The 23,803-nt window shown below is 44.5% G+C and overlaps 1 protein-coding gene across 1 annotated transcript in view; it reads right to left on the reverse strand.

The window, feature by feature from the left end:
* Window positions 1–23,048, reverse strand: part of ISY1 (ISY1 splicing factor homolog) — a 46,798-nt gene extending 23,750 nt beyond the window's left edge. The window contains exons 1-5 of the mRNA XM_056528257.1: window positions 22,978–23,048; window positions 20,599–20,621; window positions 9,503–9,554; window positions 8,581–8,646; window positions 7,689–7,731 (exon numbers count right to left, since the gene is read on the reverse strand). Of these exons, the coding sequence (XP_056384232.1) occupies window positions 7,689–7,731; window positions 8,581–8,646; window positions 9,503–9,554; window positions 20,599–20,621; window positions 22,978–22,980 (187 nt within the window). The 5' untranslated portion in view covers window positions 22,981–23,048. The remainder of the gene's footprint in view (window positions 1–7,688; window positions 7,732–8,580; window positions 8,647–9,502; window positions 9,555–20,598; window positions 20,622–22,977) is intronic.
* Window positions 23,049–23,803: the final 755 nt, after the last annotated feature.

Consider the following 23,803-nt stretch of genomic DNA (forward strand, 5'->3'; position numbering starts at 1 on the left):
ACCTCCTAGAGACAGCAGCATACACCCACGGTCTGTCCCCCCCAATGGATCCTCTGAGAAAGAGATTTTACGGTGAGAAACTTTTTTTTTTAAATCAACTGGTGCCAGAAAGTTAAACAGATTTGTAAATTACTTCTATTAAAAAATGTTAATCCTTCCTGTACTTATTAGCTGCTACAGTGGAAATTATTTTCCATTTGAAACACAGAGCTGTCTGCTGACATCATGACCAAAGTGCTCTCTGCTGACATCTCTGTCCATTTTAGGAACTGCCAGAGTAAAAGGAAATCCCCATAGCAAACATAAGCTGTTCCTAAAATGGACAGAGATGTCAGCAGAGAGCACTGTGCTCATGATGTAAGCAGACAGCTCTGTGTTTCAAAAGGAAAATAATTTCCGCTGTAGTATTCAGCAGCTGATAAGTACAGGAAGGATTAAGATTTTTTAATAGAAGTAATTTATAAATCTGTTTAACTTTCTGGCACTTTCACCGGAGTATCCCTTTAACCTCTTAAGGACCCATGACGTATGCGTACGTCATGAGTCCCGGTCCTGCGATATAACGCGGGGTCACACAGTGACCCCCGCATTATATCGCGGCGGGCCCGGCGTCATAGTGAAGCCGGGACCCGCCTCTAATAGCGCGCGGCACTGATCGCTGTGCCGCGCGCTATTAACCCTTTAGCCGCGCGCTCAAAGCTGAGCCGCGCGGCTAAAAACGAAAGTAAAAGTGCCTGGCTAGCTCAGGGAGCTGTTCGGGATCGCCGCGGTATAATCGCGGCATCCCGAACAGCTGTAGCACAGGAGGAGGTCTTCTTACCTTCTCCTGTGCTGTCCGATCGCCGAATGAATGCTTCAAGCCTGAGATCCAGGCTTGAGCATTCAATCGCCGAAAACACTGATTGATCCATTCCTATGGAGATGGATCAATCAGTGTAAAAGATCAGTACATGCAATGTTATAGCCCCTTATGGGAGCTATAATGTTGCATAAGAAAAGTGTAAAAAAAATCATTAACCCTTTCAATTATCCCTTCCCCTAATAAAAGTTTGAATCACCCGGCATTTCCAAAAATAAAAAACACATTACCGTATATACTCGAGTATAAGCCGACCCGAGTATAAGCCGAGACCCCTAATTTCAACCCAAAATCCCAGGAAAAGTTATTGACTCGAGTATAAGCCTAGGGTGGGAAATACCTCATCCCCCCCCTGTCATCATCCAGACCCGTCATTAACATCCTCATCATCATCCCCTTGTCATCATCCCACACATCCCCCCTTCATCATCCCCTTGTCATCATCCCACACATCCCCCCTTCATCATCCCCTTATCATCCCACACATCCCCCCTTCATCATCCCCTTATCATCCCGCACATCCCCCCTTCATCATCCCCTTATCATCCCACACCCCCCCCCCTTCATCATCCCCACACCCCCCCCCCTTCATCATCCTCTTCTCATCATTCGCCCTCAGTGGTCTTCAACCTGCGGACCTCCAGAGGTTTCAAAACTACAACTCCCAGCAAGCCCGGGCAGCCATCGGCTGTCCGGGCTTGCTGGGAGTTGTAGTTTTGAAACCTCCGGAGGTCCGCAGGTTGAAGACCACTGCGGCCTTCAACATCATCCAGCCCCCCTCTCACCCCCTTTAGTTCTGAGTACTCACCTCCGCTCGGCGCTGGTCCGGTCCTGCAGGGCTGTCCGGAGAGGAGGTGGTCCGGTGGGGAGGTGGTCCGGGCTGCTATCTTCACCGGGGGCGCCTCTTCTCCGCGCTTCCGGCCCGGAATAGAGCCGTTGCCTTGACAATGACGCAGAATTACGTTGGCAATGAACGCACCTCTGCGTCGTTGTCACGGCAACGTGACTATTCTGAGGCCGGGCCCGAAGCGCTTAGAAGAGGCCTCCCCGGTGAAGATAGCAGCCCGGAACCAGTATCCCACCGGACCACCTCCTCTCCGGACAGCCCTGCAGGACCGGACCAGCGCCGAGCGGAGGTGAGTACTCAGAACTAAAGGGGGTGAGAGGGGGCTGGATGATGTTGAAGGCCGCAGTGGTCTTCAACCTGCGGACCTCCGGAGGTTTCAAAACTACAACTCCCAGCAAGCCCGGACAGCCGATGGCTGCCCGGGCTTGCTGGGAGTTGTAGTTTTGAAACCTCTGGAGGTCCGCAGGTTGAAGACCACTGCGGGTGGGGGAGTTCACTCGAGTATAAGCCGAGGGGGGTGTTTTCAGCACGAAAAATCGTGCTGAAAAACTCGGCCTATACTCGAGTATATACGGTATGTAAATAATAATAAAAATAAACATATGTGGTATCGCCGCGTGCGGAAATGTCCGAATTATAAAAATATACCACTTTTTAAACCGCTCGTTCAATGGCGTACGCGCAAAAAAATTCCAAAGTCCAAAATAGCGCATTTTTGATCACTTTTTATACCACAAAAAAGTGAATAAAAAGTGATCAAAAAGTCTGATCAGAACAAAAATGGTACCGCTAAAAACTTCAGATGACGGCGCAAAAAATGAGTCCTCAAAGCGCCCTGAACACAGAAAAATAAAAAAGTTATAGGGGTCAAAAGATGACCATTTTAAACGTATACATTTTCCTGCATGTATTCATGATTTTTTTCGGAAGTGATACAAATTCAAACCTATACAAGTAGGGTATCATTTTAACCGTATGGACCTACAGAATAAAGATAAGGTATCATTTTTGACACAGAAGCCCCCAAAAATTACAAAATAGTGTTTTTTCATCAATTTTGTCGCACATTGATTTTTTTCCCGTTTCACCGTAGATTTTTGGGTAAAATGACTAATGTCATTACAAAGTAGAATTAGTGACGCAAAAATTAAGACATTATATATAATTTTAGGTGAAAATTTTTAAGAGTTATGATTTTTTAAAGTTAAGGAGGAAAAATTGAAAATGAAAAAACGGAAAAAGCCCGGGTCCTTAAGGGGTTAATGATCCCGTAGGGTGAACGTAAAAAAAAAAAAAATATTAAAGTGCAAAATTGCTGAAGCAAAGATACAGCATTAGAATTTATAATAAAGGACGATAGGAAGAAAGGATTTATTTCAAAACTATACCAATTTATAGCTATGAAGGCTTGGGAAAAGCAAAACATACCAGCTTTTTATAAATGGAGAGAAGAGCAACAGGTGGCATTGGATCAATGGAATAATATCATGAGTAGTGTACCCAATCAGGCATTGGGTGAGGGTGCGAGACTATCCCAGCTGTATATATTGTATTGGGTGTATCAGACTCCAGCATTCCTGGCTAAAATAGGTTATCTACAAGTGGCAAAATGTCCTCGGTGTATATGTTCTAGTGCTGACCTACTCCATATGCTGTGGGAATGCCCGGTTATTAAAAGATATTGGGAAGAAATTATAGAATATATTGGAGCAATATATGAGGTTGATATTGATAGGAAGGTTAAAATATGTATACTGGGTTATGTGGAGGAACTGCCGATAGAAGATAACACAAAGTTAGCGGTGGGCAGATTATTATATAATGCGCGCAAGCTGATAGCCCAAATCCACCATCCAGACTGCATTTTGTTCAAAAGATGGAAAAAATAGTTGCTTGGGAAAAAGCCATATATATCAAAAGAGGGAATGAAGATAAATTTTGGTTGATATGGCGGAGATGGATTGACAGAGATGGGATGAGGGGAAGAGAGAGAGAGAGAAGTATAATATTTATTTTAATTTTTATTTTTTTTCTCTTTCTCTGTGTGTTTTGGTTTGTCTAGGTTTATTTTGTTTTCTTTCCCCCTCCATGGAACCCTTCCTCCATTGGGAAATAAGAAAATGTGGGGAGAATATTGTTGTTTAAATCTCTGAGAAACGTAATATGCCTTTACAGAGTTAATGTATAAATGAAAAGCTGAAATAAAAATGGATTAAAAAAAAAAAAAAAAGGGCTAAATTGCTGTTTTTGATAAATTGATAAAAAAAATTATTAAAAATTTTATATATGCAACTGTGGTATCCATAAAAAGTACAGATCACAGCGCAAAAAACTAGCCCTCATAACGTCGCTTATAGGAAAAAAAAAAAAAAAAAGTTATAGGTCAGCAAAATAGAGGGATTTTAAACGTACTAATTTGGTAAAAAAGTTTGTGATTTCCTTTAAAGCGGTACAATAATAGAAAAGTATAAGTATAAGCCGACCCGAGTATAAGCCGAGACCCCTAATTTCAACCCAAAATCCCAGGAAAAGTTATTGACTCGAGTATAAGCCTAGGGTGGGAAATACCTCATCCCCCCCTGTCATCATCCAGACCCGTCATTAACATCCTCATCATCATCCCCTTGTCATCATCCCACACATCCCCCCTTCATCATCCCCTTATCATCCCACACATCCCCCCTTCATCATCCCCTTATCATCCCACACATCCCCCCTTCATCATCCCCTTGTCATCATCCCACACATCCCCCCTTCATCATCCCCTTATCATCCCGCACATCCCCCCTTCATCATCCCCTTGTAATCATCCCACCCCCCCCCCCTTCATCATCCCCACCCCCCTTCATCATCCCCACACCCCCCCTTCATCATCCTCTTCTCATCATTCGCCCTCAGTGGTCTTCAACCTGCGGACCTCCAGAGGTTTCAAAACCACAACTCCCAGCAAGCCCGGGCAGCCATCGGCTGTCCGGGCTTGCTGGGAGTTGTAGTTTTGAAACCTCCGGAGGTCCGCAGGTTGAAGACCACTGCGGCCTTCAACATCATCCAGCCCCCTCTCACCCCCTTTAGTTCTGTACAGTACTCACCTCCGCTCGGCGCTGGTCCGGTCCTGCAGGGCTGTCCGGAGAGGAGGTGGTCTGGTGAGGAGGTGGTCCGGGCTGCTATCTTCACCGGGGGCGCCTCTTCTCCGCGCTTCCGGCCCGGAATAGAGGCGTTGCCTTGACAATGACGCAGAAGTACGTTGGCAATGAACGCACCTCTGCGTCGTTGTCACGGCAACGTGACTATTCTGAGGCCGGGCCCGAAGCGCTTAGAAGAGGCCTCCCCGGTGAAGATAGCAGCCCGGAACCAGTATCCCACCGGACCACCTCCTCTCCGGACAGTCCTGCAGGACCGGACCAGCGCCGAGCGGAGGTGAGTACTCAGAACTAAAGGGGGTGAGAGGGGGCTGGATGATGTTGAAGGCCGCAGTGGTCTTCAACCTGCGGAGGTTTCAAAACTACAACTCCCAGCAAGCCCGGACAGCCGATGGCTGCCCGGGCTTGCTGGGAGATGTAGTTTTGAAACCTCTGGAAGTCCGCAGGTTGAAGACCACTGCGGGTGGGGGAGTTCACTCGAGTATAAGCCGAGGGGGGTGTTTTCAGCACGAAAAATCGTGCTGAAAAACTCGGCTTATACTCGAGTATATACGATAATCATGGGTATCATTTTAATCATATTGACCCACAGAATAAAGAAAACATGTAATTTTTACCGTAAATTGTACAGCGTGAAAACAAAACCTTCCAAAATTTGCAAAATTTATGTTTTCTTTTCAATTTCCTAACAGTATTTTTTGGGTTGCGCCATACATTTTATGGTAAACTGAGCGATGTCTTTACAAAGGACAACTGGTCGTGCAAAAACAAAGCCCTCATATGGGTAAATGGATGAAAATATATAAGAGAGTTATGATTTTTAGAAGGCGAGGAGGAAAAAACGAAAATTTAAAAATAAAATTTTAATAAATAATAAATAAAATAATAAATTTTAATTTTAAAAGAAATCTGTCACCAGTGTCACCAGTACTAACATGTCAGTACCGACAGATAGTGCAGGTGACACTGATGACAACGGTACACATCTTGTCCCGTTCCGTGACGGGGATCTCCAGTAATGTTCTCCGTTAGCTCTGCTCCAGGAACCCGGCTTGGGGCACGGGCGGAGCTTAGTGATGTCACCTAGTGCTGTTGCCCTCTGCTGGGTCCCGCTGTGAGAGACCAGCAGCGGTGATGTCACTAAGCTCCGCGAATGCCCCAAGCCGGGTGCCCGGAGGTAGCTAACAGAGAAAATTACTGGAGATCCTCACCAGAGAACGGGACAAGGTGAGTACCGTTGTCATCAGTGTCACCTGCACTACCTGTCACTACCGAGAGGTTAGTGCAGGTGACAGATTTCCTTTAAGGCCAAAAGGGCACGGAAAGGAAAGAAAACAACCAGGGAGACGGACTGAGCTTCACACCACCGGAAATAAGCCCGCCAAGTGCAGTGGTAAATCCTAGCGGAGGAAGGCTTCTGAACCCGAAGCATTGTGCAAATCCTCCCGGAAGAAAACCCCCGAGCTCTCAAAACTGCAGTTTCAACCGTCATGCCGTCAAATGAAGCGATCCACGGAGGAGTGGCTGAGAAAGTCCGCTTTCCAATTCTCCACACCCGTAATCGCGGAGAGGGCCGGAACTAGAGTCTCGGCACAGAGCAGAATCTTGGAGATCTCCTCCATTGTCAGGTGACTGCACATGCCACCCTGGCGATTGATATATGCCACAGCCATGGCGTTGTCTGATTGGACGCAAACCGGACGATCTCCCAGTGGAGGGTGAGCCTCTTGAGGGGACCAGCGACCCTGGACAGTCAGGTCCTGAGACACACCTCCCCAACCCTGGAGACTTGCATCGGTCGTGACTATCTCCCAGTGGAGGGGAAGAAACGACTGCCCTTGGAGGAGGGGAGAGTGGAGCCACCACAGAAGAGACCAACGAACGGAGGGGGGCAGAAGAATCTGGCGATCCAGAGTAGACGGCGACTTGTCCCACCGGGGCATGATGGCCAGCTGGAGAGGGCGATAGTGGAACTGGGTAAAAGGAACCACCTCCTTGGCCGCCACCATCTGGCCCAGTACCTCCATGCAGAAGCGAATAGGAATGAGAGAGGGGCGCCGTAGGCGACTGACACCCTCCTGCAAAGAGCACCGCTTGTCCAACGGAAGACGAACATGGGCGGTTGTCGTGTCGAAAAGGAGACCCAGAAATACAAGAGATTGGGTGGGAGACAGGTTGGACTTTTCCTGGTTGATCAGCCAACCGAAGGCGGACAGAGTCTGTAACGTGAGATGAAGGCTCCCCAAGTTTTGGGACCAGGATGGAGCTTTGATCAAAAGATAGTCCAGGTAAGGGAGGACCAAGATCCCCCGGACAACAGCGCTTTCTGCTGACACCTCTGTCTCAGGAACTGTCAAGAGCAGGAGAGGTTTGCTATGGGATTAGCTGCTACTCTGGACAGTCCCTGAGACAGAGAGAGGTGTCAGCAGAGAGCACTGTGGGCAGACAGAAAAGAACTACACAACTTCAGCAGCTAAAAAATACTGGAAGGCTTACGATTTTTTAATAGAAGTAATTTACAAATCTGTTTACCTTTCTGGAGCCAGTTGATGAAAAATAATGTTTTTCACCAGAATACCCCTTTAATCCCTGTCCGACTGTCTAATCTGACTGAAGCACTATATTATAAGCGCATCAGTCGGATTGGACTGCTAGCAGGGGAGTGTGATGCCATGCGCTTTACCCGGCTATAATTAGCAGATGGCTATAACTAGCTTCATCACTGAGACACTGAAAGATCTTAACTTTTGACATGTCTGTATCAAAGGTTAATTTTAATGGCAGTAAGCCTTTTAAGTAGAATAATAATAATTAGAATACTTCACTTGTTACACAGTCTTACCATTTTGAATTTGTGCCACTTTCTTTGAAATCTCACCAATGATCTATTAAAAGAAAAGAAAATGAATATGTCAAACTAGGGTAGAAAAGTATGAAAACTTGTATGTAAACAGACTTAGGTGAGTATCAGACAAGAAATCGTAAGGTGGCCTAACAGTCTCACATATTGCTCCTGTTCTGCCTATAGATATGTATGTAAAGTTTGGCCAAAAGTGCACATCTTCAATGGGGAGAGAGGAATAGGCTACTTTTAGAAACTGGTTATTAAAATTCAGGATGCCCAATCCTTCCTGTATACAACATTTATAAAGGGACATGGAAACCTTCCCATATACATAAGAAAGCGACCTTTTGGGGGTTTGGCCAACTTTGCTCTTTTACATATAAGCACCTAAACTCTCTAACAGGAGGGGGAAAAAATACTGGCCCCCTTCTTCCACCATTTTACAAATTCTCACAGAAATAGGCCATAGAGGGAGTATTTTATGCAGAAATTACACTGCAAAAGGCACTGGGATGTGGACTGACATGATTAAGAAATGTGCTGAACCCAAATGTCCAGTCTTCAATAGAAAAGATATATGTATGTAAAACAGTGCACAGACTATACATAAAATGTAAAATTCTTAATCAATGTCTGAAGGAAACGTATTTAACATTGTGGTGTGTAATATAACTAGTTGTTAATGCTTAAGAACGTTTGTAGGATTTAGGACTATTTTCTGATCATTATCCCACCTCCTACATAGCTTACCAGTGTAAAATTCTAGTGACAGGTGCATCTCTTTCCTCATCATAGCTCAATCATAACAAGCCTTATCAATTACTGGAAATGAAAATTAAGCTAATTAGTCTTGCATTGTGCTTTTAACCACATAAAACAGATCACATACCTGTCTTCTCCACTTCTCTGCTTTTGGCAACTCGTTACATTCAGAGGCAAGAAAAGGCCGCCTTTCCTATTTGGGGTAAATAATTATATTAATACAATAATGATAGAAGAATAACTAAAGGCCATCACTGTAGCAATGTAGGAGAAACACGAAAGGCTATCACTGTAAGAGTACGTTCACATTACGGAATCTCCATCCGGAAATATTCTGGGTGGAGAGTCTGTCTGCTAGGACCACTCAGAAATAAGCAATGTATATCAGAGCGGATTCCGCTGAAAGAATGAACTAAAATAATTATTTCGGCGTTTGAGTTACCACGGTAGCATTGTTGAGAAAATTCAGCCATGTCCACTGTGCAGCAGAATCCAACTGAAAACAATGGGAGGCTGCTGCACTGGAATTTTCAAGTAAAGAATTTTTTCTTTGCTCGGAAAATCTGTAGCATTAAAGCGCAACTGTCCCTAATATTCACCCCCATAAACTAATCCCAAGGTTGACAAAGTGGTTAACAATTACAACTCTGCATAGCTTTTGCTGCTCTCCAGCAGTCAGCAACAGTCAGGCGTGGCTATGCCCTGCAGATCTCCTGTGTGTCAGCGCAGGCCCCAGCACATAGGCCCCTTATTATCTTCATGTGCGGGCAGCAAGCATTCAACTTTAACAGAAAAAACAGTGCCCGTTCTCCTGTCTGCTTACAGTGCCGGCGATACACTGCGGACGTGAAACCACATTTATCCTGCAAAGGCAACAAGCTGCTAGCCTCATAAACCACCTTTTAAGTTTGCTGTTTGCTGAGGGGGTCTCAAACTTTTGTGGTGCACGCCTAAATGACTCGTGCTTCAGAAATCACAGCTGCAGTTTGAATTCAGTCTGATTTTGTCAGAAAAATTATCTACTTCTAGGGAGGATTCTAGAGTCTTACCTTAACTTTCCCTTCTTCAAGCTGGGCTTGGCGAAACCTCGCCAAAGCCGTCCTAGAAAAAAGAAAAAAATAAGAAATGACGATGAGTTCACAAAAATTTCTGCGAATGAAAAACAACTCTTATTTGTTTGTGTTAAAAAACTTCAATAAAAAAGTTTGAAACAGAAAAACAACTCTTTTCACTTTATTTCAGATAAAAAGGCCAGTTGCAGAAACTTCTGGAACAAATCTATGGTTTATCTATTCACCGTAAAGATATGCTAGTAACAATATTAAGAGTCTAAATTAAAAATATTTAACCCCTTGGGGACGGAGCCCATTATGACCCTAAGGACGGGAGCATTTTTTGCAAATCTGACCACTGTCACTTTAAGCATTAATAACTCTGGAATGCTTTTACTTATAAATTTGATTCCGAGATAGTTTTTTCATGACATATTCTACTTTATGTTAGTGGTAAATTTTCGGCGATACTTGCATCCTTTCTAGGTGAAAAATGCAAAAATTTTGCATTTTTCTAACTTTGAAGCTCTCTACTTATAAGGAATATGGATATTCCAAATAAATTATGTATTGATTCACATATACAATTTGTCTACTTTATGTTTGCATCATAAAATTGACGAGTTTTTACTTTTGGAAGACGCCAGAGGGCTTTAAAGCTCAGCAGCAATTTTCCAATTTTTCGCAAAATTTTCAAAATCGGAATTTTTCAGGGACCAGTTCGGTTTGAAGTGGATTTGAAGGGTCTTCTGGTTAGAAATACCCGATAAATGACCCCATTATAAAAACTGCACCCCTCAAAGTATTCAAAATGACAATCAGTAAGTGTGTTAACCCTTTAGGTGTTTCACAGGAATAGCAGCAAAGTGAAGGAGAAAATTCAAAATCTTCATTTTTTACACTGGCATGTTCTTGTAGACCCAGTTTTTGAATTTTTACAAAGGGTAAAAGGAAAAAAATCCTCTCAAAATTTGTAACCCAATTTCTCTCGAGTAAGGAAATACCTCATATGTGTATGTCAAGTGTTCGGCGGGTGCACTAGAGGGCTCAGAAGCGAAGGAGCAACAATGGGATTTAGGAGAGTGAGTTTTTCTGAAATGGTTTTTGGGGGGCATGTCCCATTTAGGAAGCCCCTATGGTGCCAGGACAGCAAAAAAAAACCACATCGCACACTATTATGGAAACGACACCCCTCAAGGAACGTAACAAGGGGTACAATGAGCCTTAACACCCCACAGGTGTTTGACAACTTTTTGTTAAAGTCGGATGTGTAAATGAAAAAAATATATTTTTCCACTAAAATGCTGGTTTTTCCCCAAATTTTACTTTTTTACAAAGGGTAATAGGAGAAAATGCCCCCCAAAATTTGTAACCCCATTTCTTCTGAGTATGGAAATACCCCATATGTGGACGTCAAGTGCACTGCGAGCGAACTACAATGCTCAGAAGAGAAGGAGCGCCATTGAGCTTTTAGAGAGATAATTTGTTTGGAATGGAAGTCGGGGGCCATGTGCATTTACAAAGCCCCCCGTGGTGCCAGAACAGTGGACCCCCCCACATGTGACCCCATTTTGGAAACTACACCCCTCACGGAATGTAATAAGGGGTGCAGTGAGCATTTACACCCCACTGGTGTTTGACAGATCTTTGGAACAGTGGGCTGTGCAAACAAAAAAAATTAATTTTTCATTTTCACAGACCACTGTTCCAAAAATCTGTCAGACACCTGTGGGGCGTAAATGCTCACTGTACCCCTTATTACATTCCGTGAGGGGTGTAGTTTCCAAAATGGGGTCACATGTGGGTATTTATTATTTTGCATTTATGTCAGAACCGCTGTAAAATCAGCCACCCCTGTGCAAATCACCAATTTCGGCCTCAAATGTACATGGTGCGCTCTCACTCCTGAGCCTTGTTGTGCGCCCACAGAGCATTTTACGCCCACATATGGGGTATTTCCGTACTCAGGAGAAATTGCGTTACAAATTTTGGGGGTCTTTTTTTCCTTTTACCTCTTGTGAAAATAAAAAGTAAAGGGCAACACCAGCATGTTAGTGTAAAATTTTTTACACTAACAGGCTGGTGTAGACCCCAACTTTTCCTTTTCATAAGGGGTAAAAGGAGAACAAGCCCCCCAAAATTTGTAGTGCAATTTCTCCCGAGTACGGAAATACCCCATATGTGACCCTAAACTGTTTCCTTGAAATACGACAGGGCTCCGAAGTGAGAGAGCACATGCGCATTTGAGGACTAAATTAGGGATTGCACAGGGGTGGACATAGGGGTATTCTACGCCAGTGATTCCCAAACAGGGTGCCTCCAGCTGTTGCTAAACTCCCAGCATGCCTGGACAGTCAGTGGCTGTCCGGAAATGCTGGGAGTTGTTGTTTTGCAACAGCTGGAGGCTCCGTTTTGGAAACACTGCTGTACAATACGTTTTTTATTTTTATTGGGGGGGACAGTGTAAGGGGGTGTATATGTAGTGTTTTACTCTTTATTATGTGTTAGTGTAGTGTAGTGTTTTTAGGGTACATTCACACTGGCGGGTTACGGTAAGTTTCCCGCTAGGAATTTGCGCTGCGGCGAAAAATTTGCCGCAGCTCATACTTGAAGCAGGAAACTTGCTGTAAACCCGCCCGAGTGAATGTACCCTGTACGTTCACATGGGGGGAGGGGGGGGGAACCTCCAGCTGTTTCAAAACTACAACTCCCAGCATGCACGGTCTGTCAGTACATGCTGGGAGTTGTAGTTTTGCAATAGCTGGAGGCACACTGGTTGGAAAACCTTCAGTTAGTTTCAGTTACCTAACTCAGTATTTTCCAACCAGTGTGCCTCCAGCTGTTGCAAAACTACAATTCCCAGCATGTCTGATCACAGAAGGGCATGCTGGGAGATGTAGTTATGCAACAGCTGGAGGTACGCAACTACAACTCCCAGCATACCGAGACAGCTGTTTGGGCATGCTGGAATTTGTAGTTTTGCAACATCTGGAGTGCTACAATTTAGAGACCACTGAACAGTGATCTCCAAACTGTGGACCTCCAGATGTTGCAAAACTACAACTCCCAGCATGCCCAGACAGCAAACAGCTGTGTGGGCATGCTGGGAGTTGTAGTTTTGCAAGATCTAGAGGGCAGTATAGAGATCACTGTGCAGTGGTCTCTAAACTGCAGACCTCCAGCTGTTGCAAAACTACAAATTCCAGCATGCCCACACAGCAAACAGCTGTCTGGGCATGCTGGGAGTTGTAGTTTTGCAACATCTGGAGGGCTACAGTCTAGAGACCACTATAGTGGTCTCAGACTGTAGCCCTCTAGATGTTGCTATGCAACTACTCACCGGCTTCCGTCGCATCCGGGAGCCGTCCTCTTCTGCCGCACGCCGCCGCAGATCTCCTTCGCCGCCGCCGATCCCCGTCGCTCCGCTGTCTCTGGAGGGGTAAGTGGACTCCGGCGCCGCTCCTCTTTATTTTCCCCGTTCTGCCCCGCCTATTGTGGGAGGGCAGGACGGGGAAAACGAAAGTAAACCCCTCCGCCCCTGATCTGCTATTGGTGGTCGCATCTAGACCACCAATAGCAGAGATAGGAGGGGTGGCAACTCTGCCACCTCACTCCTATCGCTTTAGGGGGATCGTGGGTGTCTTAGACACCCGCGATCCCCCTTCTATTCCAGGTCACCGGGTCACCATAGACCCGTAATGACCCGGAATCGGCGCAAATCGCAAGTGTGAATTCACTTGCGATTTGCGCCGATCGCCGACATGGGGGGGTCTAATGACCCCCCTGGGCATTTGCACGGGGTGCCTGCTGATAGATATCAGCAGTCACCCCGGCCCGGTCCCCGCCCGGCGGGGGCCGAAATTCCCACGGGCGTATGGATACGCCCTTCGTCCTTAAGTACCAGGACGCAAGGGCGTATGCATACGCCCTTCGTCCCCAACAGGTTAAAAAGATAAAGAAATAAAAACAAGGAATGGGATAAGTGGATTTGGAGTACTTCATGTAATCTCCCTTTCTTGTCAAGAGTATTTTGGCACATAGACCATTGGTATAGACCAGTGATTCCCAAGTAGGGTGCCTCCAGCTGTGGCCAAACAGTGAAGAAGTCATACCACACAAAAACATTTTCAAAAATGAGATTAGTCATAAAAGAGTCCCTATCAGACTGGAACAGATTACATAGAGTCCAGGAGAAATTGGACTACTTAAAAGACACATTGAAGGAATTATTGAAGGCAACAGAAAATTGCATTAGACTTGTCAGTAAAAGCAGAACAAGGAAGAGACCACTGTGGTACTCAGCAGAAGTGGGTAAAATAATTAAAAAAAATAAAAGTTAGCATTCAGTAATTATATAGAAAACCCAGAGCAATGAAGAAAGGGAAATCTACAAGATTAGGCAGAAAGAGGCCAAGCAAGATATAAGAACTTCTAAAGCACAGGCAGAAGAAAAACTAGCTCAGTCTGTGAAAAAAGGGGATAAGACATTCTTCAGATATATAAATGAAAAAAGGAAATTAAACAAGGAATAACTAAATTAAAAAATAAGGAAGGAAGGTATGTAGAAGAGAATAAAAGGGCTAGCCGACTGCCTTAAAGGGGTACTCCGCCCCTAGACATCTTATCCCCTATCCAAAAGGATAGGGGATAAGATGTCAGATCGTCGGGGTCCCGCTGCTGGGGACCCCCGGGATTGCCGCTGCGTCACCCCGCTGTCATTACTGCACAGAGCGAGTTCGCACTGTGCTTAATGACGGGCGATACAGGGGCCGGAGCATCGTTACCCCATGGCTCCGCCCCTCGTGACATCACAACCCGCCCCCTTAATACAAGTCTATGGCAGGGGCGTGACGACCACCACCCCTCCCATAGACTCGTATTTAGGGGGCGGGCCGTGACATCACGAGGGGCGAGGCCGTGACACAACGATGCTCTGGCCCCTGTACTGCTCGTCATTACGTGCAGAGAGAACTCGCTCTGTGCAGTAATGACAGCGGGGTGCCGCAGCGGCATTCCCGGGGGTCCCCAGCAGTGGGGCCGTGGCGATCTGACATCTTATGCCCTATCCTTTGGATAGGGGATAAGATGTCTAGGGGCAGAGTACCCCTTTAATGAATACTTCTGTTCAGTATTTACAGAAGAAAAAGAACCTCAATTAGGGAGGAAGACTAATGAATTGTTTGATGCATGTGTCTTTACAGAGGAAGAGGTTCTACGTTTCCTGTGTAAAGTGAAGACAAATAAGTCACAGGGGCCTAATGGGATACACCCAAAATTATTAAAAGATCTTAGTGGTGAGCTAGCAAAACCGTTAAAAGATTTATTTAACCAATCACTGGTAACAGGAGTCGTCCCGGAAGATTGGAAATTAGAACATTTTGTGCCCATTCACAAGAAAGGTAGTAGGGAGGAATCAAGCAACTATAGGCCAGTAAGTCTGACATCAATAGTGGGGAAATTAATGGAAACCCTACTAATGGATAGGATTGTGAAACATCTAAAATCTTATGGTTTGCATGATGAAAAACAAAATGGGTTTACTTCAGGGAGATCACGTCATACAAATCTTATTGATTTTTTGTGACTAGTTGACTAAAATAATAGATGGCGGAAGGGCAGTTGACATTGCATATCTAGATTTTAGTAAGGCTTTTGACACTGTCCCACATAGAAGATTTATCAATAAACTACAGTCTTTGAGCTTGGACTCTTATATTGTTGAGTGGATTAGGCAGTGACTGAATGACAGACAGAGGGTTGTAGTCAATGGAGTATATTTAGAGCAAGGTCTTGTTACCAGTGGGGACCTCAGGGATCTGGACTGGGACCAATTTTGTTTAATATCTTCATTAGTGATAATGCAAAAGGTCTCGATGGTAAGGTATGTCTTTTTGCTGATGACACAAAGATATGTAACAGGGTTGATGTTCCTGGAGGGATCCACCAAATGGAAAAGGATTTAGGAAAACTAGAAGAATGGTCAGAACTCTGGCAACTGAAATTTAATGTGGATAAGTGCAAGATAAGGCACCTCGGGCAGAATATAGAATATTTGACACAGTCCTGACCTGAGTATCTGAGGAAAGGGATTTAGGAGTAATTATTTCAGAAGACTTAAAGGTAGGAAGACAATGTAATAGAGCAGCAGGAAATGCTATCAGAATGCTTGGATGTATAGGGAGAGGTATAAGCAGTAGAAAGATAGAAGTGCTCATGCCGCTGTACAGAACACTGGTGAGACCTCACTTGGAGTATTGTGCGCAGTACTGGAGGCCGTATGTCCACAAGAGAGTTCAAAGAAGAGCTACTAAACTAGTACATGGATTGCAGGATAAAACGTACCAGGAAAGGTTAAAGGACCTTAACATGTATAGAAGAAAGAAGAGACAGAGGGGATATGATAGAGACTTTTAAATACATAAAAGGGAATCAAACATGATAAAGGAGGAGAACATATTTAAAAGAAGAAAAACTACCACAAGAGGACATAGAATTAAATTAGAGGGACAAAGGTTTTTAAAAGTAATATGAGGAAGTATTACTTTACTGAGAAAGTAGTGGATGCATTGAATAGGCTTCCTGCAGAAGTGGTAGCTGCAAATACAGTGAAGGAGTTTAAGCATGCATGGGATAAGCATAAGGCTATCCTTCATATAAGATAGGGCAAGGGACTATTGATAGGCCTCAGATGTATTGGGCAGACTAGATGGGCAAATGGTTCTTATCAGCCGACACATTCTATGTTTCTAACTCCCAGCATGCCCGGAAGGCAGAGGCTCCACGCCGCACGGCCCAAAAAGCCCCAACCAGGGAGATTATCTCCACTAGAAAAAGGAGATTTTTTTGTACACACCGTAAAATCTCTTTCTCGTAGCCTTCATTGGGGGACACCTATACTGATGGGTATTATGCTCTTGCCACTAGGAAAAAAAAAAGTTGGCTCCTCCCTGGCAGGATATACCCACCCACCTGCAGTGAGGTAATCTGTTTTGTCACATAGCAGTAGGAGAAGCCAACAAAGAAATATGTCCGAAGGAATCTAGAAAGGAATCCCGGATAATATATAAAAAAAAAAAAAAAACAAGAACCGGAAAAAATAATCTGGAAAAAAGATGAAGAAAGGGTGGGTGTGATGTCCCCCAATGAAGGCTACAATAAAGAGATTTTACAGTGAGTACAAAGAAAATCTCCTTTTCTCGGTCACTCTTCATTGGGGGACACCTATACTGATAGGACGTACCAACGCAGTCCGCTAGGGAGAGAAAAAACAACCAACGGCAAAACAGGAGAGTGGAATGCCCTGAAAAGGAACCTCCCGGAACACCGGAGCAACCGACAAGGAAACTGGAGGTACCCGGGTCACCTGAAAGACTTACACGTAAGAATAAACGGCCAAAAAAGAGCATCCTGGAACAATGGAGCAGCCGACATAGGATATGGAGGTTCCCGAGTCGCCTGGAAGACGGACACCTGTAGAGTAAGTAAACCCAACTAAACAGCACTTACTAGAAAATAATAAAAAAGACCAGTTCTGAGGAGCTCCCAGACCTGTGCCTCCTACTGACACTAGCTAAAACTGATTACCTCACTGCAGGTGGGCGGGTATATCCTGCCAAAGGAGAGCTGATTTTTCCTAGTGTCAGCGCCTCCTAGTGGCAAGAGCATATACCCATCAGTATAGGTGTCCCCCAATGAAGGGCCGGAGGAAGCACAATCACCGTGCGAAACGGAGCTTGGTCGCCATCCTGTGTCCCCCCACAACCCTCTTCCCTTGTAAATTTGTGAGTATGCAATAAAAGAAGATTTATGAGCTGACTGCGGTGCAGTGTATCTGCAATACTTGTTATTAGAGCACCACCTTCAGCAATTACAAGCCTATACCTTACATAGTGCCTATTGCTCCATATTGTATGGGGATGCAGTGCCGTGCTTGCTATCTATAGACTGTCCCCCAATGAAGAGCGACCAAGAAAAGTACCTTTCAGGTCAGCGGGGTAGGTTACGGTGGTGCTGATCTCCTCCAACAGTTTAAAGGGGGTGGACAACAGTAGGGGGGGGGGGGTGCAGCATGAGCAACCTCTTGAAGAAAAATATGAACATCCCGGTTGGTGGTTAGGGGCTGATGAAAAAGGGCGCTGAGATCTGGGGTTTGAGGAAGCAGAGGGCCAACCCCAAGTCAAGGTCACTTTAAAGAAAAGCAAGGACCTTGGCAAAAACCAAGCAGAATGGATGAAGGTTTTGCAACTGGCACGACAGAAAATAGGTCTTCTCGGTCCAGTGGTAGATAAGGGAGGACGTAAACCTTCGGGCCTCCAACACGGCCTGAACCACTGGCTTTGAGAAAGCGCAGTTTCTTAGAACTGCAACTTCAACGGCCATGCCGGTAAGCTAAGCTACTCTAAACGAGTGGTAATGAAAACCTTGAGAGAGAAAATCTTCTCATAGAGGCAGACACCAGGGAGTATCGATAAGTAGATAAAGTAGATTGGCAAACCATGCTCCATGGGGCCAGTCTGGAGCCACCAGGGTCGGTGAAATTCCTTCCGCCTTGATTCTCTTGAGGAGTTGGGGGGAAAGGCGGCAGAGGTGGGAAGGCATACAGGAGATGGAAGTGCATTCAAGGAGTCCACTGTGTAAGCTTAGGGATCCCGAGCATGGGTCATGAAGCAGGAATCTTTTGGTTTAGTCCGGATGCCATGAGGTCCATCTCTGGGGTTCCCCACGGGGCGAAGAGTTGTTGAACACCTCTGGGTGGAGCGTTCACTCACTCAAATCAAAAATTATTGATTGAAAATAACTTTGCAATCAATCGTCGATCTCCCTCTAATCAAGATGTTACCAGCTCAGGTAGTCAGGGATTCCTTTTTTTCTTCAGAGGGACCAGCAGGGTCACCACTTCAGCTTGCCACTCTCTTTTAGGAAAGGGGTTGCTGGTATGGGGTGGTGAACCATTATAGCATCCGGGGGACCCTTGGGCTGGTGGTGCCAGAGGGACCCCACATGCCCTTGTCTCTGTTCTTTGAGCTGAAGTCAACAGTGCTATTGAAGGAGGAATTGTCCACCCTGCTCGGGTGAACAGGAAGATAAGTCATCCCTGTTATCCAGCAGATAAAAAAAAAGGACCTGCCAAAAAAGGTAGGAGTGTCAACCTCCTCGAGACATTAAGCGCAGACTGGCTTAGTTTCCTGAGGAGCTATCACTTTTTTTTTTTTTTTTTTTGAGCTTAGTGTCCCCTCCTAGAGGCCGCAGCCTACACCAATGGTGTCTGTGTCCCCAATGACAGACAAGAAATTAAAAAGAAAACCACTCTAGAGCATAAATGTCCCTTATGTATAAACACTGTGGGGGAGATTTATCAAAACCTGTGTAAATAAAGAAGGGTGCATTTGCTAGCAACTGCACCACTCTTCCTCTACACGGGGTTTTGCTTAACCCCTTCATGACCCAGGGTTTTTCCATTTTTGCACTTTCGTTTTTTCCCCCTTACCTTTAAAAAACCATAACTCTTTCAATTTTGCACCTAAAAATCCATATGATGGCTTATTTTTTACCCCACCAATTCTACTTTTTTCCCAAAAATCTACAGAGAAACGGAAAAAAAATTCATTGTGCGACAAAATTGAAGAAAAAACACAATTTTGTAACTTTTGGGGGCTTCCGTTTCTACGCAGTACATTTTTCGGTAAAAATGACACTTTCTCTTTATTCTGTAGGGCCATACGGTTAAAATGATTCCTTACTTATATTGGTTTGTTTTTATTGTACTTCTGGAAAAAATCATAACTACATGCAGGAAAATTTATATGTTTAAAATTGTCATCTTCTGACCCCTATAACTTTTTTATTTTTCTGCGTATGGGATGGTATGAGGGCTAATTTTTTGTGTCGTGATCTGAAGTTTTTAGCGGTGCCATTTTTGTAATGATCGGACTTTTTGATCGCTTTTTATTCATTTTTTCATGATATAAAAAGTGACCAAAAATACGTTTTTTTGGACTTTTGAATTTTTTTGCGTGTACGCCATTGACCGTACGGTTTAATTAATAATATATTTTTATAATTCGGACATTTCCGCACGCGAAGATACCACATGTTTATTTTTAATTTTATTTACACAGGTTTTTTTTTTAAATAGGAAAAGGGGGGTGATTCAAACTTTTATTAGGGAAGGGGTTAAATGATCTTTATTCACTTTTTTTTTTGCAATGTTATAGCTCCCATAGGGGGCTATAACACTGCACACACTGATCTTTTACATTGATCACTGGTTTCTCATAGGAAACCAGTGATCAATGATTCTGCCGCTTGACTGCTCATGCCTGGATCTCAGGCACTGAGCAATCATTCGGCGATCGGACAGCATGGAGGCAGGTAGGGATCCTCCGGCTGTCATGCAAGCTGTTCGGGATGCCGTGCCGATCCCGAGCAGCTCCCTGAGCTAACCGGCATTAGTTTACTTTCACTTTAGACGCGGCATTCAACTTTGAATGCCGCGTCTAAAGGGTTAATAGTGCGTGGCACCGCGATCACTGCCACACGCTATTAGCCACGGGTCCTGGCCATTGCTAGGTGCCGGGCCCAACCCGCTATGACGAGGGGCCACACCGTGGCCCCACGTTATAGAATGGGAGCCGACCCATGACATACATGTATGCCATGGGTCGGGAAGGGGTTAATTAACCCCAAATAATGGCAAGAAAATCAAGCAGAAGTGCACAGCAGCAAATCATTTTAGATTTCATTTTTATAGCACATGTGTTCAAATGGTCTTTTAGTGCTTTTTTTCTTGTGTAGATCCTGTCAGACCAAAAAAATATTTGGTCTGACTGAATCTGCAGGAACATATAGCACAACCATGGAACCTTTGGAATATGGACACATGGTGAATCTCCACCACTTACAACACACAAAAGATGGTCAAGGCCCCATTTAGTGGGTACAAAGAACTAGAGAACTCCTTGGAAAAAGGAATCTTATCTTAACTGTTGCAACATTCATATTGCTCATGTATTGAAGAATGGATCTCAGACTATAGACACATGATAAAATATTCACATTTCTGAAGATGTTTTATAGAAAGTAAAGATACTTACATGGCTTTCTCTGCATTACGAGCCTGTAAGTGAGAAAAAAGTGGTCAAAGAATCCATGAAAAAAAAATATGGCATAAGGTCAGTTACAGCATAGACATGTCCCTCATTACACATGCTGCTTAATAATAGGAATAGAGTCTTTTGTGACAACATTGATTCCCTTTGATCCTGACAGTGATCAAGTCATGATCTGCAGTTTCTTACCTGTCCTCTTAGGCTAGGGTAACAATGCGGAATCTCTGGGCAGAGATTCCACCCAGAGATTCCGAGTGCAGCCAGCGCCGACTGATTCAGGACATAGACTGCAATGTGTTCCGCGAGTATTTCCGCCTGAAGAATGAGCAACGCCATTCTTCAGGCGGAAATTTTCAAGCGGATTTTCCGTTCACAAATTGCGCTTCACAAATTCCGAAGTGTGAAGTTGTGAACGGAAACCCATTCACTATACAGTACATTTTAGTCAGCGGAATTTCTGCATGCAATTTCAAGGCGGAATTGCAGGCGGAAATTCTGTAGTGTGAACCTAGCCTTACCCTTTCATAAACATGGCTGCCCTGCTCCCCTCTTACCAGGCTCTCTGTTTCACCCAATACAATGTCAACTCCAGTCCCCACTGCACGCAAACTGACAGTTCACACATTGCTTGCTGCGTTGTACGGAAGTAACTAGAGATGAGCGAATTTACAGTGATTCAATAAAACTTCTCAGCTTGGTGTTTGCTGACTTTTCCTGCATAAATTAGCTCAGCTTTCAGGTGCTCCTGTGGGCTGGAAAAGGTGGATACAGTCCTAGGAGACTCTCCTACAACTGTATCCACCTTTTCCAGCCCACCGGAGCACGTAAAAGCTGAACTAATTTATGCAGGATAAAGTCATCAACTGCCGAGCTGAGAAGTTTGTGACGAATCGAATTACTGTAAATTCGCTCATCTCTAGAAGTAACTTACTAACTCTTAGCAAGTCTCATAGTTACATTAAAAAAGGTGACCCCTGCACAATGCTTAACACAGATTCAACCTCCCAGCATCTCCTGCTTTTCTGGACAGACTAACAAGCTACGCTTAAAGGGGAAATCTACTGCCCCAGCATTTGGAAAATTTTGTTCTGAACTCTGGGTGTGAGATGCGATGCACGTCTATGGGAGGGGGCGTGGCGACCCCCACAGCTCGCACCCAGTGATCGGAACAAAATGTTCAAAATGCTGGGGCAGTGGAGTACCCCTTTAATGCAGTGAGGCTGACTGTTTACTTCTGGCATGGCCTGTAGCTTTGTCAATGAATTCAAGATTTCTAATACAGTAGTGACCTATCTAGCAACTGATTGGCATTGCCTCTCCAGCTGTTGCAAAACTACATTCCGATTCACTAACAGACGAGTTGTAGTTTTGCAACAGCTGGAGAGCCACAGGTTGGGTAACACTGCTCTATTAGGACATGCCTGACTGACTTCATACCAGTGCAGATCTTTGCTATGGCTGCAGGGTCCGCAGTGTGGAAAACATGGATATAGACATTGATGTTCAGCAGGCATAAGCAACCTTCAGCACTGCAGGTGTTTTGCACTACATCTCCCATGATGCTTTGGCAGCATTTTACATGTAAAAGCATCATGGGAGATGTAGTCCAAAACATCTGCACAGCCAAAGGTTGCTTATGCTTGAAGTACAGGCTTCTATGCTGCTTGAAAAAAAAAAAAACATATAAACATTATTTATATAGTGCCATCACATGACCCTGTGGTGTATTAATATTCTAAAACAACTTAAAGGGGAACTCCACTGGAATAAAAATGTTTTCAAAACCAATGTGAACACACCCTAAGGATGTTTCCTAATGTGACATTGGTCTCATTTTGCAGGTCTTCCTGCCAGTAGATTGCAGTCACCTCCTTTTTACACCTTACAATGCACCAGGGGGAAGTCAAAATGTGTGTACATCAAAGAGGCATGTGGTGCTATATAAATAACGTGTATACTTCTTCCAAAGCTGCATAGAATCCTTTACACCAATGGAGGAGATTGTCACAGATTATGAGGCATTTCCCTTTTACCGGTCAGACATGTCACAGAAGAGCAGCCTGTCCTCAAGCAGTGGCTCTACAGTTGTTGCAAATCTACAACTCCCATCATGCCCTGACAGCCGAAGGCTGTCAGGGCATGATGGGAGTTGTAGTTTTGCAACAGCTGTAAAGCTACAGGTTGGTAGCTATGGTTGCAGGGTGGAGGGCATGGGTATAGCCATTGGTGTAAAGGCTTCTATTCACTGCAGGACTTCATCACGTGGCTGGAACGAACCATACTACAACCTCAGGACATGCTGAGACGTATAGTCCGCCCCGACACACAGAATATAATTCCGCGATACATTCATTCACATCTCACCATTATCGAAACACTGACAGCACAGCAGCGCGACTCCTACAGAAAGCAAGCGGCGCGCCGGAAATGACGACACGAATGCGGCGCGCGTATTGAGCGTAACATCATTCCTTCACCTATGTCATCGTGAGCTCAGCGCCACCTGCTGCCAGGAAGTCATATTACAGTTCGCTGGCGACTGCTTATTTCTTCAGGTTGTGACTAGATGTTCGTATCGTTCTTTACTGTTATAAAGTTAAAGAAATACAGCGCAATACATTTTTTATGTACATTTATTATTATTATTATTATTATTATTATTATTATCATGCTAAGAGGAGAATGCATCATAATCAGCCGAATGGAGCTTTCCTGAGACTATGTAGACACACAGTATTTTGGGTCCTGGAAACCCCGAAAAAAACTGTTTAAAACCAAAAAACACCATGAGGGACATTAATCATTCTTGTTTTCAGAAAGTATGTTTTGAAGTAATTTATTTTTATGGGGTTACTAAATTTGGCGAACATAAGCAATAAACAATAAGGCTATGTTCACACCTCGGAATTTCCGTGCGGAATTCGGCATTTGAATTCTGCAGTGAGATTCTGCTGCAGCAGAGTCCCATTGAATTCAACTGTGTACACTAGAGATGAGCGAACTTACAGTAAATTCGATTCGTCACGAACTTCTCGGCTCAGCAGTTGACTTATCCTGCGTAAAATAGTTCAGCCTTCAGGAGCTCTGGTGGGCTGGAAAAGGTGGATACATTCCTAGGAAAGAGTCTCCTAGGAATGTATCCACCTTTTCCAGCCCACCGGAGCACCTGAAAGCTGAACTAATTTATGCA

The sequence above is a fragment of the Hyla sarda genome, chromosome 6, assembly GCF_029499605.1.
Source record: "Hyla sarda isolate aHylSar1 chromosome 6, aHylSar1.hap1, whole genome shotgun sequence".
NCBI classification, from domain to species: Eukaryota; Metazoa; Chordata; class Amphibia; order Anura; family Hylidae; genus Hyla; species Hyla sarda.